General features: G+C 35.4%; 1 protein-coding gene across 18 annotated transcripts in view; it reads right to left on the bottom strand.

Moving 5' to 3' along the window:
- LOC18444751 (S-adenosyl-L-methionine-dependent methyltransferases superfamily protein) overlaps positions 1–15,564 on the bottom strand; it is a 40,845-nt gene extending 25,281 nt beyond the window's left edge. For all 18 annotated transcript variants that reach the window (XR_016056095.1, XR_016056097.1, XR_016056096.1 and 15 more), the window contains exons 1-5: positions 15,413–15,564; positions 15,157–15,218; positions 15,033–15,083; positions 14,786–14,857; positions 12,108–12,212 (exon numbers count right to left, since the gene is read on the bottom strand). Coding sequence is in view for 12 of the 18 variants with exons in the window: in XM_020673869.2 (XP_020529528.1) it covers positions 12,108–12,212; positions 14,786–14,857; positions 15,033–15,083; positions 15,157–15,218; positions 15,413–15,494 (372 nt within the window). In the remaining 6 variants the exon portion in view is untranslated. The remainder of the gene's footprint in view (positions 1–12,107; positions 12,213–14,785; positions 14,858–15,032; positions 15,084–15,156; positions 15,219–15,412) is intronic.
- Between the last annotated feature and the right edge of the window lie 4,887 nt (positions 15,565–20,451).

Here is a 20,451-nt window from a genome sequence, read left to right as displayed (position 1 = left end):
TTCCACCCGAGAGAAGGGACGAGAGTTAAATTTTGGCTTGATCTATGGCTAAGGACTTCCCCTCTCTGTGAGGCCTTCCCAACTCTCTTCTCTCTTGTAAGAAACAAAGATTCTTCTATGGCACAGGAGCTCAGCACATTGGGAAGTCGCACAGTTTGGAATCCTTCCTTTAGAAGGAGCCTAAACGAGGTCGAGACGGCTGATTTCCAGCGACTTCTGAACTCCTTGCACCCTCTCTTCTTCTTTTCACAAGGAAGTGATGAAATCATTTGGACCTTAACCACCTCGGGTAAATTCTCAGTGGCTTTGCTCTACAAAAACCTCTCCTCCTTCCTCCACCCATCCGAAAACTTCTCTAGAATTTGGTCGACTATTGCTCCACCCAAAGTACAGGCCTTCAACTGACTCGCCTTCTCAAAAAAAGCCCTCACAGTTGATCAACTACAAAGAAGAGGAGTGCCCATTCCGAATAAGTGCGTTTTGTGTGAATGCGAGGAAGAAACAAACTCCCATTTTTTCCTGCTTTGTGCCTTCTCTTCAGACTTATGGGGCAGGGTTTTACAACTTTTTGGCTTACAATGGGTTACCACTCCCTCGATAACAGCCCTCCTTACCTCCAATTTTGAATCAAGCTAGCCAAAAGCTGGTAGAATCCTGTGGAAAGCGACCTTAGTTGCTACCATTTGGCTACTATGGTTGGAAAGAAACTCTAGAATTTTTCAAGGGACAAAGCTTTCAATTCCAACCATTTTTCAAAAGGTAACCACCCTGGTGACCTTTTGGGCATCCAACTTGAAGTTCTTCGCCAGAACTCCTGGATCCTTCTTCCTTTCCCATTGGGGAAATAACCTTCATCACCAACCAGTATGGACAGCTAGGCCAAGTCTCTGGTTACCACCGAGCGAAGGTAGCATCAAACTAAATTTTGGTCGGTGTTCCTTGGGGAACCCGGCCCAGCAGGGGCTGGGGGAGTTTTCAGAGACTTTGAAGGCAATATCCTCCTGACCTTCTCCGAATACCTCGACATCAGGGATTCTAACTATGCGGAAGCCTCAACCCTCCTCTTTGCCCTCAAAATATTTAACTCCTTCTGAGGCTCTAGCTTGATAGTGGAGGATGATTCAAAGCATGTCATCTCTTGGGCCAATAGGACTTGTGATCCTCCATGGTACTTGATCCAAGTGTTTGACGAAGTTCAACAACTTTGCAAGGCTACGGAAGTCTCATGGCAGCATACCTGGCGGATGTCCAACGACTTCGCAGACCGGCTGGTGAAGGAGGGTGCTAGAAGACAGGGAGAGGCAGCCCACACTGAATCCACATTCTTTTTTGCTTTGGACCAGTGAACCCCCTTCTATGTTTTGGGCCTTTTTAGTTTTCCTCATCATTGTACACCAGAAGGGGGGCAATTTTATAAGCCCTTTCCTAGCCTCTTTTTGTAAATCGTATTTAAGGGGGAAATCTTTTTACTGTACAAGGGTTTTCGATCTTCTTTAACCGGGGGTCTCGTCTAGTGGGTTCGCCCGGACTAACAATACTTTGTACTTCCCTTTCTCAGCAATACAAATGTTAACATTATCAAAAAAAAAAATGTAATGTTTTTCCCTAAAAAGGGGGGAAAAGGGTTTAGGGGGTATTCTAAACCCCCAATAGAAAATTTGTGGCCTCTAGGGCGAGAAAAACCCCTCAAAAACCACTCTTTTGTGATTTATAAAAAGATTGATAAATTTTTTATTTTTCGATTTCTTCACAAAACGAAGGCAATAGTTCATGGTAGATTTGGAGCTTCTAGTAGTTGATTTTGAGAACTTTTGGCGACCCAATGGACGAGATTTGCACCAACATCGATTTGATTTTGATATTTTTAAAGTATTATCATATTTGAAATAGGGTTTTGATTTTATTTTGCTACAACATATTATATTATGAATCATCCGTAAATATGTTATGTGATTGTACTCTTTATAGTATTGTATTGTTGTACTATTATGTTTTCGTCTATTTCATGATCACGAGGAGTTTGGGGCTCTAAAATTGCCCTAAAAACTCTCTAAGGCATTAAACCATGCCCTAAGAACTCCCATGTTTTTTATGTTTGGGGTGAGGGGGGGTGTTGATTTTGGGGAGGGCACCCTGTCCCTGGGCGCCCACCTAGGCAGCCAGGACTCAAACCGCCTAGGCGCCAGAATCCGTTTTTTTTAACATCACACAAGTTGGAATTATTCACCTAAATGTTTGGCTAAAAACAAAAAAGTTTCAGCTATAAACAATAAGATTTACATGATAAAGGGAAAGAATTTGAACTAATAAAATTTTCAGCTAGGAACATAAAAAAAATTTCATCACAGGAGTTAAACAAACTCTTTTTTTGAGTAATTTTTCATCTATAAACTGAAAATATTTCAGTTATAAACAACAAAATTTGCGGGATAAAGAGAGATCTGACTGTCTCAGAGAGATTGGTGGCTTAAGCAAGAGATTGGTGGATATCCATTTGAGGTTGCTGCCAGAGAGATTGGTGGGTGCTCTAAGCTTCTCTTTCATGATAACCCAAGTGCTTTGAGATTTAGCCTCTCCAAGAAACCTAGGTCCTCAATCATAATAAAATAAAGGGGAGGACAAGAGAGAAACCCTTAAGAACCCTAGGGCTTGATGGTAGTAAGAAAAAGAGGACCTCTTGAGAAACCTAGGGCTTCGATTATAGTGCAAGCAAGAGGGTGGTGAGTGAGAGAGGCTATTAAAACTGAGGGATTCAAATGATTGTGAGGAGGAGGAGATGAGTTTTGTGGTTTTGATTTCAATTTCTACCGTATACAGCCGGCAAACCAAATCAACTCCTTTATTATCCCTCTTAATCTCAGCCCTTCCTCCTATTTGGGTTTATAGAACCGACAGGATCTTTTTGTACAAATATATATGCACACAAATATATGGGAGATACTAAGGTTAGCCCATGCCCTAAGTATGCCACCGTCATCACACCTTCTAAATGGAATTTGTTTCACGCCAAATTTTGGGGATAGACTTAAAAACACTAGATGAATAGTCACAAAAAAAAATTTGATTTGAGCACATCTAACCCTAGACTGATAGTGCACCAATTCTATCCTCCAAAAACAAACTTTTACGGGTTTTCTTTTTTTTTTTTGTTCATTTTCATGGGAGTGGTCGCCAAGTTCAAGAGAAAGTCCATGTATAGAATGGTGCTAAACAAATATTCTTGACATCCAATAAAGAGAGAGGGGGATTGTCGGGGGTTCGACAACATTAGCCTATGGGCAAACCTAAGCTTTTCTCAATGTGTTTGTATTTATGTGTGTGTGTGTGATATACGGGCCTTTTCTTCAGGATTTAGGGAAATTTCTCAGAGTGCCTCCCATTGACAGCCAAAATTCTGAGCAAATAAACAGAGGATGCTCAGTCCTATGATTGCTGCCAATGCCCATACAGCGACGGGCAAAATGCAGGCAAAAGACTTAAACCTCCTAAACCAAGGTTTTATTGGCACCCTATGATGCTGGTGGAACCAATTTGATGGAACGATCAAAGAGGGCAAACAGAACCCAATCCGAATTCAAGAATCCTTTGGTCGAAAAATTCCAAACTATCTATATCCCACTTTGTGGACCCATGGAAGAGTTGGAGAGCAAACACTGCCAGGAACTCCTATCCCTTTCAATCTCTTCCCTGATCTAGTGTAATCGGTACAAGTAGGCCTTCTTGGGGGAGGATGTGCCATCAAAACCGATATCAAGAAGCCTATCTACAAAGAAAAACGTTTCTCCCTGACCTTCCTAGCATACTAGTTCTCAACCAAGCAAGATTCAAGGACATAAATTTCGTAGAAATCACATATGACCATCTTTAACAGAATAGACAATACTGGATTGGTGCCCTAAAAGGAGAGCAAAGGAAGCCGACAAAAGAGACTACAAACTATAAGTTTGTCAAGAGGTTGGCCTGCGCTATGGTCACGAATGTAGGCAATCATCAGAGCAACACGGAGAAAGACTAAGGAACCTACTCCTAGAGAAAAACCTTAAAGTAACTATGGGAGGAGAGATCATAGAGATAAGAGAATTGATTTTAAGACCAGATCGAACCTTTTAGATCTAAATGGAAACCAATGAATAGGTGGCCTCAGTCCCATCTCCCCATGGACCAAAACAATGGTCTAGTGAACCAGTACTGGGACGATAGACCGGCTGGTCCAATTTTCGTACCAAACAGTCCCAATGCATCAAAAAATACCAATTTTGTTTTACACATGTACATAGTTTGCGGTGGTTTTTCTAGCCCTTTTTACACAATTTAGATGAGTTATGATAATTTTCATATTAGCAATGGTTTTGGGGGTTAAAAAATAGCATTTTCAGAGAGGGCTACTGTGGCAATTTTTGCTGTCAATTTGTCTATAGGGCTATAGCGCTGGCACTGGACCTGGGCCTGGTCAGCACTGGCCTAGTCCGGCCTAGGTCAATTCGCGCCGGGTAAAATTAAAACAATGAAAAAAAGATGAAAAAATAAGGGCCGAGCCACGACCTGGCTTGGCTTGTCTTGACCTAGCCCAAGCCCACCCTCGGGCCACAGTGGCCCAGCCCACCCAGCCCATTGTCACCCCTATATAGCTGTCTCTCTATCTAAACAAGAAAATCACCACTTCTTAGGTCAAAATACAATAAAACCGCCATTACTAGAAAACCACCATTTCTCAGGTGAAAATCTGGTGAGTTTCCATGGGGAATTCCAACCATAATCTTCCCTACTTAAATTGCCAAGTAAGTTTATAATACCGTTTTTTTGATTAGTTGTTTATATCTGAAAAAATAGAAAAAATTAAAAACTTTAGGTTCTTTCAAGAAATGTTTTTTTTTTCTTTTCTCAAAACAATGTGTGATATTGCTTTTGGTAATCATGTTAAAGGGTAGTTTTTGCTTTAATAAATTTCATATTGTTAAGTTTGCTTAGTTCGCAGCTTATATGCATTATGCATAAAAATTAGGTTTTTAGCATTTGTGTCTTCATTTGCTTTATTATTTTATTTTTGTTTCCTTAACACATCAACAGAACTAAGGAGAAAACTGAAAGACAAAATTTGTCCATATCATGGATGTTGGGTATTCTTAGTTTTTTACTGGTATGGGAAATTTTGAATTTTTTATATGTTTTTTTTTATTTTTTTTAATGTATTAACTATTCTATTAAGTAAACAGTTAGGTTTATTTATATTTTTAATGTAGTCATAATTTTGCTATGATTATTATTTTTGTTCGATTGTTAATACTTTATCATTATTTCATACTCATTCTACTTTCCAAGAAAAGTAAGGGGTTTCTTAAATGTTCTGTTGATTTATTCTTGTTGGCTTTTTTGTTTGTGTTTACTTTTGTTGTAGGGCAATAAAATTTCATGTCATAAGAAGTGTGCTTGGTTGTTTGGGTATAGGATTTGTGTTTTGGTTATTGGCACTCTGGTGCAGGAGCTTTGGCATAGGTGGTTTGAGTTTAGAATTTTGGAGTTTGAATTATAGAAAAAAAAAATGTCTTCGAGTTGCTAAACCAAGGGAAAACAGACTTGGCCGGGGGCCATGTAAACAGGGTACAAATACACAAGTGGAGAAATATTTGCCTATATGTGCTAGACTAATAAAGGGAGAGGGAATACATCAGGTTAAAGAACATTTGCCCCACAAGAATGGGAATGTAGCCAAATGCCCCAAAGGTCCCCCTCATGTGATGTATAAGATGCAAAAAAGTATTGAATATCATGTGAATAAGAAGTAAAGATGCAAACAATTGCTGATGAGATCAGAACTGTCCCCCACGGAGGAGCATTTTGATGTTGAGGGAGAAAAGGAGGCCGAGGAGCCCACTCACACTTGGAAGAGACTTAGGAAAGAGTTGGCCATAGTTTCTAGTGCCACTATGACTAGCAGGTCCAAGATGGCATGGTCAAGATGGGATAGGGGATTTTTTTTTTCCCTTTTTATAAATAACAATAAGTTGGGGGTTAGTTCCCACTAAGGACAAAACACAGTCTCCAAGTCAACCATCAAAAATTTGTTGGTCGGGGAGAAAGCAATAGAGAGGGCACATGTGTGCAGCCCAATGGATGTATCATTATGCCATTCCTTTCAATGCCCTCAACTTTGTCTATTTTCAACCTATGCTGGATGGAATGGCATCCATAGGCCCTGGGTAAAAAGCGTTGTGAATATCAAAGTCTATGGTCACTTCTCTTGTATTTAAGTCCCTAAGTAGTAAGTGCTTATTCGTCCTTTCTCATACTTAAGGTGACTTTTGTATATCTCTATAATTTATTATTATTAAAAGGATGAGAGGGGAGTATGGGCTAGGTACCCGCCATCTCCTCTTGACATAACTCTATCTCCTCAACTTCTCTCTCTTCTATCTCTTTTGTCTCTAAGCCTCTTTCTCTCTCTCTAAACATATCATCTTCTTTATTCCTTGGGTGTGGTTTGTATAAGGTTGAGGCCATAAAGAATCAAAGTAAGGCACACCTTCATATAGTACCGAAAGATGCTGTTTTAGTATCAAAAATCTTTATGATGACTTGAAAATTTATTTTCATCTCTAATTATAAAATTTAAATATTCAAAAATAGTGTAGATCGAGCCGATCTATAAACAATTGAAAAACTTGAAAATTGACGGTCTAAATAATACATAACAAGATGCACTATTTTCAAGACTTGAAATCCATTTTTTCTCATGTCCTTTAATCTTGAGGTTGAGATGATCAAATTGAGGGTTTTTCAGCATCGAAACAACCTCTTCTTGTGAATTTTTAAGGTGCGCCTTAATTTGATTGTTTATGGCCTCGCCCTTATATAAACTTTTCCCTTATTCTTTTATCAACTTTTTCTTCCTTGTTGCTGCATTTTTAACTTGGTACCAGATCAGGAGACTTCACTAGGGTTTCTTGAAACCTTAATGATGTAATCTAACCATACAAGGTCTTCATCAGTTGTACGGTCAGAAACACTAAATCTGAAAATAGGTATTGAATGTAAAACCTTAATTTGATAGCTGCTTTCTATCCTTCTTCTAGGTAAGCCTAGATCTGGTAGAAATGGTAGGATGGTTTCAAAGCTGTTGTTCTATCCTTCTTCGAGGAAGGGATGGTTGGATGGTTTCAAATCTGTTGTTGGACCCCTTCAACATGTCACACCACAGTCTTTTGAGTTGTGAGACTCATTCATTATCAAGGTCTCTTGCATGGATGGTCTAGGATCCCCGTGGAAGGGAATTTAAGTTATTGGTTGTGTTGATGAGCGTTTCTTTTTTGTGTGCACAAGTTTCATTGTGTGCACAAGTTTCATAGTGCTTTATCCACAAGAGGATTAGCAATTGCCTCCACTTTCTACTCCCAAGGAGATGATATCAGTTCCTCATGAGCAGATTTAAGAGCCTTCCTAGGTTGCTCACCCAGTTAGATGGCCCATCCACTACTTTTGATTCATCTTTTGCTCAATCAGGTATTCATGCTTTTGCTCACCATGTCTCTCTTTATCTGTCTAGAGTCTAGACAATTCCGGTTTACTAATTCCGGAATTTCAAATCATATCACTGAGATGTCTTCCTTGTTTTCTTCCTATCCCCTTTGTTCCGATAGAGACAAAGTTACGATCAAGGTTTTAAAAAACGAGTCCATGACCTAGATCATCTATCTGGAAAACCGGGTCAAAACGGCGGATCGATGATCTAGATCAGAAAATCGGCCGAATCAGCCAGATTTGGAGTTAAAAATTTCTAAAAATACTACAAATCCCCAAAACTAATGTTTTTTTTATTTTTCAAAAAAAAATTAGGGTGGTGCATTAAGTACTTTCATTATTTTGCAAAAATACTTAAATATTAAGATGTTGTTTCCCAATCTGGATGTTTGTGAAACATTACATTGAAATCACTGGAAGAAAGGAGCTTACAATCATCTTGGATATGAATACGTGGCCAAAGTTGAGCATACAATTATTCCCTATATTGAATATTTCAAATCTCGTTCGCATATATACCATAATTTTAGAGTATTGTACTCTACTATTAGTTTATAATTATTTTACTATATAACTATCAAGAAATTAAAACCTTATCTTATTTTATAATAATTTCTAATATAAAAAAATATTATTTACATTTATAATAAAAATAATATTTTTTTTTTTTTTAGGAAAAGGTGAACTAAAATAATGCAGTAATTAATTTAGAATATAAATAAATCAATAAATAAATTACAAGATTTGCAATATTATTGTATAATATAAATAAATCAATAAATAATTACAAGATTTGCAATATTATTGTATAATTATTACTATGTTCATTCTAATTTGGTTCTAAATCAAAGCTTAAAACATAAAAAATGGTGGATTTTTAAAAACCCTTAAAAAGACCTTTTTTGTATTCTAAATTTATGAAAAAAATCTTAAATGAATTTTTCCATTGCTAAGCCCATTTTTATAAGCATTTTACAATCATTTGCCTCCAAAGAACAAAGAGCATGGTTTTCTCTCTCATGGTGATTGTAAAATGCCTATAAAAACTATTTTCGCATTAAACTCACTACAAGACCATGGTCTTCTCTCTCATGGTTTTTTCTCTCTCCATCTTGAAAATTTGAACACCCTTTCATTCCTTTTTTTGTTGAATGTTTCGTGCCCCTTCCTTTTAGTCCCACATTGTGCTATTCGAACGGTTCAGTAGGGGCACAGCCTTATAAAAGAGCGCCAAGCCATGAAGTTGGGGGGTCCTCACATAGTGGAGGTTGGAACATGTGTTCCTACAAGGACAGTTGACCAACCATCTCTAATACATCAAAGCTTGAAAAGCTCAAGAAACCATATAAACATGAGGGCTGGGTGGGCCCCGCCACCACCTCTCCCTTCAATTAAAAAATTTCAAATTTTGAAAACTACATAAAGGCAAGGGAGAGTGGGCCCCGCCCCCTCGTCCTTCAATAAAAAACTTTCAAACTTTTAAACAAAGTGGTTGGTTCCGATACACAATTGAATTGTTCACTGACAAAACCAGCCAGTAGTATCAGAAAACCGGCTTGACCCGCCGCTTTGAAGGGGGAACTGGCTGGTTCCCGATATATTTCGGGATCCAGATCGGCTTGACCGATTGCTGATTTGAAATGGCCAGTTCCGATCCAAATCACCGACTTTAAAACCTTGATTAAACTAGTTAATGGCTCTTGTTTTTTTTTGTTCTATCGATGGAAAAGGAACTATAAATATTTATCCTTAACTGTCATTGTCATTAGTTCTTGTTGTTACCAGGTTTGCTACAAATTTAATGTCCGCCAGTAGCATTACCAAGAGTCTAAACTATAGTGCAACCTTTTTTCCTTCCCACTATAATTTTTAGAACTTATATACGAGGGAGACGATTGGCCATGGTCATGAAGCCAGTGGTTTCTACATTCTAGACTTGCCTACTTCCATTCAAGCTCTTCAATCCGCATCAATGTTAATAAAAATCAAATTTGACAATGGCATTACCAACTTGGTCATTTGCCTTTCGATCATTCAAAGTTTTGCTTCCTAAGTTATTTATTTCTACTAGTGCGTCAGAGTTTCAATGTGAAGTCTGTGAATTGTCATAACACTGCAAAAACTCTTGACCCAATAATAATAAAAGCACTACTTCTTTTGCTATTTCCCATTCTAATGTGTGAGACTCCTCTCCTATTTCATCTATTTTTTTCGCTATTAGAATTGTTTCTTTTTTCAAACTATTAGTTTACCTTGGTCTACCTTATGAATACCAGAGTTGAAAGTCCATGTCTTCTTAATTCACGGTCTTTCATAACATGAGGTGCTTATATCTGACCAAGGTGGAGATTACGATAATGATAAGTTGTCTTATTTGGAAGAACATGGAATAGATCATCAAAATTCTCAGTCGTATACACCACAACAAAATGGTGTAGCTAAAGGGAAGAATAGACATTTTTGGAAGTCGGCCATGCTCTTTTCTTGAGAATGAATGTACCCCAAAAATTCCGGTCAGAAGCCATGCTCACTGCATCTTATCTTATCTTATAAACTTCTCCGCCCTAGCCATCCAATGTTAAATGTTCTCCCTAAAGTCTTTCATTATGTTTGCTTTGGTCTTGTCCTTCGTCCATACCATATAGAGCTTGATCCCAAATCTATAAAATGTATTTTTCTTAGTTATTCGTCCTTTCAAAAGGGTTGCAAATACTACGATCCAATCTCAGGGAAGAAGTTTTTTCTGATAGATAACTTCTTTGAGTCCACTCCTTTTTTGTCTACCTCTCTTCATGGGTAGAACTGTGGATCAAAGTTCTCCTATTCCTCTTCTCAGTCCTATTTTTCCTAAATCTGGGCCTTAGGGGGACAATGGAGGGTGCTCTTGTGATATTAAAAAATAATAATTTAAAATCTACACTCATTAAAAACTGAAGGGAGAGACCACCAAAGTTGACAAGCCTTCAAGACAATTACATACCTTTGATATAGGTACCAACAGTTCCTAGTGTGATGACTCGGATCTGCCCATTGTTGTACAAAAAGGTAGATGAAGTTGCACTATACACCTAATCAACAATTTCGTCTCTTATGAGTCTTTGTCCCCTTTCTTCATGCTTTCATGTCTTATTTGTCTTCTATTTTTGTTCCTTCCGGTATTACAAAAGCAAATCAAGAATGGAAATTGGGAAATGGTAGATCCTCCTAAAGAGTAGAAGTTGGTTAGCTGCAAATGGGTTTATATTGTAAAGCACCGGTGATGGTACAGTTGACAGATACAAGGCACGATTGGTTGCCAAAGGGTTGACTCAGACTTATGAAATAGACTATCAAGAGACATTTGCTCTTGGTCCCTTTTATCTATGGTAGCTAACTTGGAGTGGCCATTACACCAATTGGATGTGAAGAAGGCATTAATTCATGGGAACTATAGAAGAAGTGTACACGGTAACTCAATCTAGGTTTTGAGCTCCTGGATTGTAGATTGAGAAACGCAATCTACGGTCTAAAGCAGTCTCTCTTAGCTTGGTTTAAGAGGTTCAATGGTGTTCAAAGAATTGGGCATACTATGAGTCATGCTAATTATACCTTATTTTCAAACATACCACTGCCCTGATTGTATATATGGATGATATAGTTGTTACAAGTAATTCCTAATGAAATTCAACAACTGAAGGTTTTCTAGTAAGGAATTTGAAATTAAAGATCAGGGTTCATTGAAATATTTCTAGGTATTGAAGTGACCAGTGCTTAGAGAGGAATCTTCATATCTAAAAGAACTATGCGTCAGACCTCCTCAAGGAAACAGGAAAGCTTGGGGCTAAACCAGTTGATACTCATGTGCGCTACAACCATAAACTTGACGACCAAAAGGTGAAGCTCTCAAAGATGAGGTTATGTTTCAAAGATTAGCGGGTAGATTGATATATTTCTGACTCATGTCCAAAAATTGCATATGCTATGAGTGCGATAAGTCAGTTCATTCATGTTTCACAAACTATCATCTTGAAACTCTCGACATAGTTCTTAGATATCCAAAATCATCATCAGGTCGAGGATTGTTGTTCGCTAATCATAGGCACTTGAAAGTTAAGACTTATACAAATGCAGATTGGGCTGGTTTTATTGTCAATCGGAGATCTACATCACGCTATTGTACTTTGCTTGGAGGCAATCTTGCAACACGGAGGATTAACTGACAAAGTTACGTAAAAAGAATATACTATATCAATGGATGCTCTAATAAGATAAAATAAAATAAAATTAGTAATAACATATGCAAGACATCATATAGTGTTTCTTGAGCATGGGAATTGGCATTAACCTCTATTCCTGTAAAAAGAGATGTTAAAGATCATATGAAAAGCAAGCAACACATAGACTACAAGAGCATCGGAATAGGCATAAACCTCTATTCCCATAAAAAGAGAGAAGCAGCTAGTTGTTAAAGATCATATAAAAAGCAACCAACACATAGACTAAAAATACTTGATGAGTCTGAAAGTCTGCAGGCATAATTTGCAAGCATGCTATGTCAATAAATACACACATATCCACAATAGTGACTAGAGTAACAAGTAAAGATTGCATACCTTGACCAAGCCAATTGCACGTTGTGAAAAATCGCATGCATGAACAAAAACATTGGGAAAGGTCGCAATCACAGGAAACACAGTATTTCCAGCTCCACAACCAACCTATTAGTTATCAAAATCATGTAATCTTGTGAAGTTGTGGGAATTTGTTCACAATCAAACTCCGCAATAGTCAAAACCATATGTTACTGAATATGCAAAAAATTTCAATATGATTAGTGAACATTTGTGAGTAAAGTGGTCTTGGCACAATATGAAAAGCAAGTGAAATCATAGAAAGCAAGTGAAATCATAGTATATATCGGCAAACCAAAATATCGGTCATATATCGATTTTGTTCCGATAAGTCAAAGGCAAAAATTGGGGCCAAAATATGGGTTGCCAAATATTAGTTAAGTTAAAGAATCGTGAATATTTCGAATTTAACTAAAAAAACTTATTGAAAAAATCCGTATGTAAAGATGACATAAGATAAAATTATGATTTGCAATTATTGTGAGGATACGTTAAAGTCATTGCACAATAATTTCATGCCCTTACTATTTATACAAAAATGATTTTATATCCTTACCTTGCATCATTTTCGGCAATGCCTAAGAAATTTTCATCAAAATTTCAATCACATACAACTATAATGCTTCCTCTACTGTCACAACACAAAATGTTGATAATTTTATTGGGAGCATATGATGAATGAAACAACAACAACGATAATAAACGCCACAATTACATTAACAAATAACGTGAATTGTGACCTAAGGTACAGCATTACTGTTAGCAAAAACAAAAGACCCCCATAGGATTGGGGTTAAATAAAACAAAAAAACAATAGTTCATTCAAATTGTAGTTTTGCACACAATGGAATCACAAGAAATTTAAAAACTATAAAATTAATCAAACATATGTATAGACTAGTGTTCGCAAAATCGAACCGGAACGGTTAACCAGACAGGGGCCCGGAAGCAATTTAACCGGTCTAACCTATAAACCGGCCAATTCAACCGCTCAAACGAGCAAGCCCCCAACGATCAAAAAAGTGTTGAAAAAAATTAAAAAAGATACAAAAAAAATCTACTAAAATACGAAAAGCATATAAAGAATGTGATTAAAACAAAACACACTCAAATGAAGTTGAAAATTATTGAAAAAAAATGGATTTTAACAAATAGATTTCTGCCTAGGGGTATTTTTAAAAACTTTTGAAAACGATGGGAAAATATAAAAGTGAGTATCAATGACCACAAATTTTTTTAATCTTTCTCATAATGTAAAAATTATTAAAACAGTGTTAAAAAATCAACTTGACCAACTCTTTTTTTAAAAGAAAATGAAAAAAAATTAAGTTATATACAATATAGACCATTCTTTTTGTAAATACGTAGTAAATGACATATTGGTTTATAGATCTAATAGGCAACTAAATAGTATATGGTGCATTGGTTAGTGGGTTTAATAACAAATTATTTCTTTACAATAACTTTTAAGTTCGATTCATGTGAGCAAGTAAATTTTTTGAACTTCTTACCAATGTAATGAATTCTTAGAATTGTGGGCAAGTAAATTTTTTAAACTTCTTACCAATGTAATGAATTCTTAGAATTGTTAAAATGAACCACACCAATGTTTAAAAAGAAAACCGCTAATGGCAGGATTCAAACCTCGGTTCGTATAAAGTATAGTCACCAGCACTAACCAATACGCCATTCTAAAATATTTGATATAAATGTGTAGTATTCTATTTAAACTTTAAGAAATCGGTTGATCACCAAAACCGCCAAAAACCATTGGCCGGTTTCGATCTAACCGGGCGGTTAGCGATTAGATCGGCGAGTTTTGCGAACACTGATATAGACAGAGCTACAAAGTGCTTACTTGTAATGACCAATGTGTACACAAACCACGTCATTCAAACATTACCCCAAATTCTCAACTGCCTAAATTTAAGTCGTGACTGAATCTCTCCCTTGCAATTTGTAATGATGCTCTTGGTTTGCGGAAAAAAAATATTTTTCATTCAGTTACTCTTCCTCAAACTCCATCGATTATTTTGAGATATATGGTTGTTTTGGGAGAATACTTTTTTCCATGGAGTACATTGCTAGTGTTTCTTTTCTTTTGAAATACAATTTTTAAGGGAATATGTTGGTGAAAATGTTTGATGGAATGTTTTTTTCAAGATTCTTAAATTAATCCCACTTTTTATGTGTTGTGTGCCAAAAAACTCAAAGATATCAAATCAACATATAGAATGAAAATTTCAAGAAAATAATAGGGAAGAACCTTTTTTGAAGAAGTTTTTTTGAAATAAGATACCCATTTATATCGGTTCCATAAAAGAACGTGAACTTTTTAAAGATGTTTTGAAAAACTCGGAGTTCTTAATGGATTTCAAAAAATCTAAGATTCTTTGAAAAAAATCATGTTTTAATTGAAGACTTGCTAAGTATGAGTCAAATACAATAGATGCAATCATTGAATCCAACCCATGACTTCCTAATTCCAAACTTCATGTAAAAAGTAAAAATATTTGAAAGAGAAAAAAAAAAAAACAATTAACAATCAAGTTTAACTTTGATGACTCATTTTTTATCGTAAATGAATGCAATGCTCAGCAAGATAGCTCAAGGCAGAACACAATTACAAGAAAACCAGATTCGATGTCAAATAACACTACCTCTAAAACAACCTTTCTCTTATCAGAATTTCTCCCTGTATCCAACTTGCTTTCATCATTGTCTTGGGGAGACTGAAATAAGAAACAATTTTTAATAGGAATAGTTTCCAAAGAGTTCAGAGGTGAGAGAGAGACTCTAACTCATAAAACCCCAAACAGTGTGATAGTTTGCAAGTACTCTGAGAAACAATCATAGAGAGAGAGAAGAAAGAGAAAATCAGCAATCACAAGTACCTAAACTACTCACAGTAAAATAAAGGCCCCATTCCCTGTCCAAATAGTGCCGATCTTTGAAGAACTGCAGTTTCAAAAAACAAGAGTGAAATAATGAAACTGGGTATATGGAAACAATCATAAACACCGCAATTTACCTTGTTTTCATGGCGCTTATAGAATACATCCCAGTACTTTCTAGCATTATTTTCATATTTCTCTGCAAATGAAAAAAAAAAAAAGATGAACACTCTGATATAACAAGTTCAAGCTTTACAAACAAGCTCAAAAACAAAGGACTCATAAAACCCATAAAGGAACTCATAAAACCCATAAAGAGTCTCATAGAAGATTACCAAGTTTAAGAAACCAAGAATTTGTGAAGAGAAAAAGCAAAAGGGGAAGAAGAAGAACCTCTCCAAAAAGGGGAAACACAAGTAGAGGAAGTAGGATAAATCTGCAACAGCTGGTCGTTTTGGGAGGGAGAGGCGGCCATGGTGAAAGAGGAAGAAGAGGGAAACGATGAAGGAGATGCGAGAGAGAGCGTTGGGGTTGACCTGACAACCTTTTCAGCACATCTTTAACTTTGAGGAATTTGATTTGCACTTTTTTATTTTTTCCTTTTGTTACCAAATAGTTATTTGCACTAATATGGGTGTGGTCTCAAATATTGGAGTGGCTATATTAAGCTGCACTTCCAAAGTCCGTCATGACATAGTAACTTTTATATCAGAAAAAAATTTTAGATGTAAGAATCTATTTTTATTTGTAATTGTAAAATTTTAAATTTTAAAAGCAGTTTAAATATATGAACACATAAAAATTTTTAAAATAGAAGGTCTTCCTAATATGTTGTAAGATGTATTATTTGTAGGACTTGAAATCTCTTTTCTTCTCTATATTTATATATCTCAATCTCTAGATGATCAATTAGATGTTTTTCCAACATCAAAATGATTTTGCCACGTGGATTCTAAGGGTGTGCCTTAACTCTACATTTTAAGGTGTCAACTTTATATGAACTTTTTCCATCGAATAAAGATGTGCCATCAAATTTTCTCACGAGATATACCCTAAACTACAATCAATATCATAAATATTTATGATGGTATGAAATTTTGTTTTTTTCTCTAATTATAAAATTTAAAGTTAAAAAATAGTGTATATCGAGCAAATTTATGAACACTTGCAAATTGATGTTCTAGATAATACATAACAAAATGTATTTTTTTCAAGACTTGAAATCTATTTTTTTTCACGTCCATACATCTTGAGGTCTAGATGATCGAATTGAAGGTTTTTCATCGTCGAAACAACCTTTTCTAATGAATTTTTGAGATGCGCCTTAATTTGATTGTTTAGGGCCTCACCTTCATATAAACTTTTTCCATCTATTGTTATTTCTAATTATAAAAATTTAAACTTCAAAAATAGTTCAATCAAGTAGATCTCATAAGTCATAACACATAAAAATCTTGAACATGGACAGTCAAGGTAATGTGTTGCAAGATTTACTACTTTTAGAAGTTGAAATCTTTTTTTTTTTCTATATCTATACATCGAGATGATCAATTAGATTTTGTATTTTAACATCAAATTAACTTTTTCCAAAAGATTTTAGAGGTATGCCTTAATTCAAAAATTCCATTTTTTAATAAAAAATTATGTTATATTTTTATTGTGTTTGGAGAGACCCGAAATATTTATGGATTTTCTTTTGGGTATGCCTTGAAATTTTTGAACTTCGAAGGCTTGAAATATGAGTAGTTTTGAAAATAAAAAACAAAATTGTTGGGCACGAACATAAATTTTTTTAAGTTTGGTAGGGATCCTTTTAATAACGAAAAAATAAGGGATATACACATAATTTTCTCATTTCAAAAAATTGCATTCAATATTCATCTAAATAGTTGAAAAGGGTAATTAGACGATTGATAAAATTAAGCGTTTTGATGAGGATGAAGTTTGTACAAGGCACCATTCTTATACTAAGAGGAAGTTGCATACAAAATTTTGCAAAAGATGCAGTTATGGTGTCAAAAAAAAGAAGATATTGTTGGGTAAATCTATATACACTTGAAAATGTTGAAAATAAATAATCTATATAACTTGCTATAAGATGTATTATTTTTATGACTCGAAATTTTTTCCTATTTGTTCATATGCATTCGAGGTTGAGTTGATCAATTTGAGAGTCTTCCAATCTTGACATTTATCTGGAGAAGATTTTTGAGGTGCACCTTGATTTAATAGAATAAGGTTTACATGTTTTATGTAAAAATATCCTCCAAAGAAATTTTTTAGGTAAGGTTGCAACCTTCTACCATGGAAGTGAGGTATACCTCAAAAATCAGATGAAAAGGGTATTTCGATGTTGAAAATTTTTCCTATTGATCATCTCAACATCGAGGTGTATAGTTTAAAGCAGCGTTTTAAAAAACGCCGAGTCGAACCGGACTCGCCCGGGTTCGACTCGAAAATCGTGAAAAAGGGACCGGATCGCCTCAAAAATCGGAAATTGTCCGGTTCTAGAGAGAACCGGACGATTCTGTACAGTGAATCGCCGATTCACTGTACGGAATCGGCGAGTCCGTACGGATTTTTTTATTTTTATTTTTTTTTTATTTTTTTTTATTTTTATTTTTTATTTTTTGTAATCCATGATAGATTTTTTTGTAATACTTGATCGATTTGTTTGTAATCCATGATCGAATTGTTTTTGTTTTTTTGTAATCTATGATCTGATTTTTTGGTTTTTTGTAACCCATAATAGAATTTTTTGTAATCCATGATCGAAATGTTTGTTTTCTTTTCTTGTAGTCCACGATCGATTTTTTTGTTTTTTTTTTTTTTTTGTAACCCATGATAGAATTTTTTGTAATCCATGATCGAATGTTTTGTAATACATGATCGAAATGTTTGTTTTTTTTTTGTAATCCATGATCGAAATGTTTGTTTTTTTTTTTGTAATCCATGATTGAATTTTTTGTTTTTTACTTTTTTTGTAACCCATGATAGAGTTTTTTGTAATCCATGATTGAATTTTTTGTAATCCATGATCGAACTGTTTTTTTCTTTTTTTGTAATCCACGATTGAATTTTTTGTTTATTTTTTTTTATTTTTTTTTATTTGTTTTTTTTTGTAATCCATGATCGAATTTTATGTAATCCATGATCGAATTTTATGTAATCCATGATCGAATTTTATGTAATCCATGATTGAAGTTTTTGAAAATTTGTGATTTTTTTTTTTTAATCCATGATCGAATTTTTTTTTGTAATCCATGATAGAATTTTTTGAATATTTGTGGATTTTTTTTTAATCCATGATCGATTTTTTTGAAAATTTGTTATTTTTTTTTTTTAATCCATATTATTCAAAGAGAAAACGAGAGAGATGATGATTCTGAGGCCACCCTATCCCAGCCATATTATTCACATATCGAGTCCCAACAGCAATAGTGTAGGGATGAGCACGAAATACTGTAAATTAAATGCTGAATGACGATTCATGCAGGGAAAGAACATATTAATATTCGCATATTCATTCAAAAACATGAAAATTCTTAATGGAGTACCATCATTTTTTATTGAATTCTTAAAAAACAATATTTATAATGAATTTTAATAATTTTTTCGAATTTTTTTTAAGCTTTATTCTTACCGATTCACCCGATTCCCGATCCGGATCGCCGATTCGCCGATCCGGATCGATTTTTTGGAAGCCCGATCCGGGTCACCGATCCATTTTTTAAACCATTGGTTTAAAGAAAAAAAGAATTCAAGCCTTAAAACTAGTTCATCTCGTAAAAACTTTTCTAGACAGTCTATTTTCAAGACTTTTAAGTGTTTATAGATATGCTCAATTGTTATAAGCTCCCGTATTGAAAATTAAGGAAGTGTGAAGTACCAACTACCAACACACATTTGCTTATTTTTTATATGGGTGGTGGTGACCAACAAGGGAAACATACCCATTGATTCATGGATATTTGGGGGTTTGATCAAAACTTGAATGAGTTTATGATGTAAAAGATTTTTAACAAAGCAACAAAAAAAGGGCTTGTATATAAATAAGTTATTTACTTTTAATACAAAGAAGTCATAATTACTTTTGTCTATCAGATTTCAAATTAGATGGTTATAAGTCTATCAGATTTCAAATTAGATGGTTATAAGTGTGTTATTGATTAGACTCTAAATTTTAAATAAAAATTTTAGAATTTTGTGATACACCCAAAACTATCTAATTTAACATCTAATAATTGTACCAATTATGATATCCTCATACTAAAAATAAATATCTTATAGTATACAACTCATAAAAATATAAAATATCCTCATAACCCCTAAAATTGGGATCAATTATATAGCATCCCTTCCCATTCTTTAAATACCTTGCGGCATAAAACCTTTTCAAAATATTTTTTTTACGTCCAATCTCTCATTAGTCATTCATACATTTTATAACTTTGTGCTCTTGTAGTTGCTTTAAACAAGAAGCCATATCTCATTCTACCATTTGTCCTTCAATTATTCTGTACTCTCAGTCGCACCCTTACTGGGGTGACAATGGATCCAACTAGATTTGGGATCCGACAGCTCGACTCGACCTCAAGTCCATGTATGGATCCAAATTTTAGACCCAAATACTATTTAGGTAACGGACTGGGCCAGCCGGACCCGACTAGTCATAAGGCATATGATAGATACCATGTGTCTTTAGGCACGTGTTAGATGCTATTATTCTCACAATATTTACAATATTATTACAAAAAAGAAAGAAGTTTAAAGTCATAGGGTATATAATGATAAAAAAACAGTGAAAAAAAGAAGAAAAAGCTCATAATCACACGGTGGCAGCTGACCCGACCAAACATAAAGACTTAGATGGATCTGGGTATAAATTTTGGACCCAAATATCATTCAGGTCAGAGTTTGGGTCTGGGTCTGGGTCCGGTTCCGGATGTGGCTGGACCCAACCCACTGTAACCCCTAACCTCATCTCTCTCTGTACCAAGAGTCTCTCCCACGCCATCATCTCTCTCTCTCTAGTTCTCTCTTTCTCCCTCTTCCCAACTCTATCCAACATCCTAATCGTTCTCTCTCTCACCCACTCATCCCTTCTCCTTCTCCCTTTGCCCCCAACCTCTCTCTCTCTCTCTCTGCCCCCAACTCTTTCTCACGCCATGACCCCTCCCTCTCTCTCTCTACTCCCAATCTGTTTCTCAAGCGCTTATTCTCTCCCCTCTCTCTCTCCTCCAGGCTCTCGCTTTCTCTGTCTCTGCCTTAATTCCCACGGACTTACCCCAAAGGAACATGTTGTTTTCAAATTACGGGCAGCACTCCCCCTGGGTTTTTTTTTTTCAATTTACCCCCGTTCGATAAATCGAACCCCAAACAAGATTTTTGTGCGTTTAAATAAAAAGAAGTTGTCCGCCTGACACCTCTTT

This window comes from Amborella trichopoda, chromosome 5 (assembly GCF_054954075.1).
Source record: "Amborella trichopoda isolate Santa Cruz 75 chromosome 5, AtrichopodaSantaCruz75HAP2 v2.0, whole genome shotgun sequence".
Classification (NCBI taxonomy): Eukaryota; Viridiplantae; Streptophyta; class Magnoliopsida; order Amborellales; family Amborellaceae; genus Amborella; species Amborella trichopoda.
This window is presented reverse-complemented; position numbering and strand designations above follow the sequence as displayed.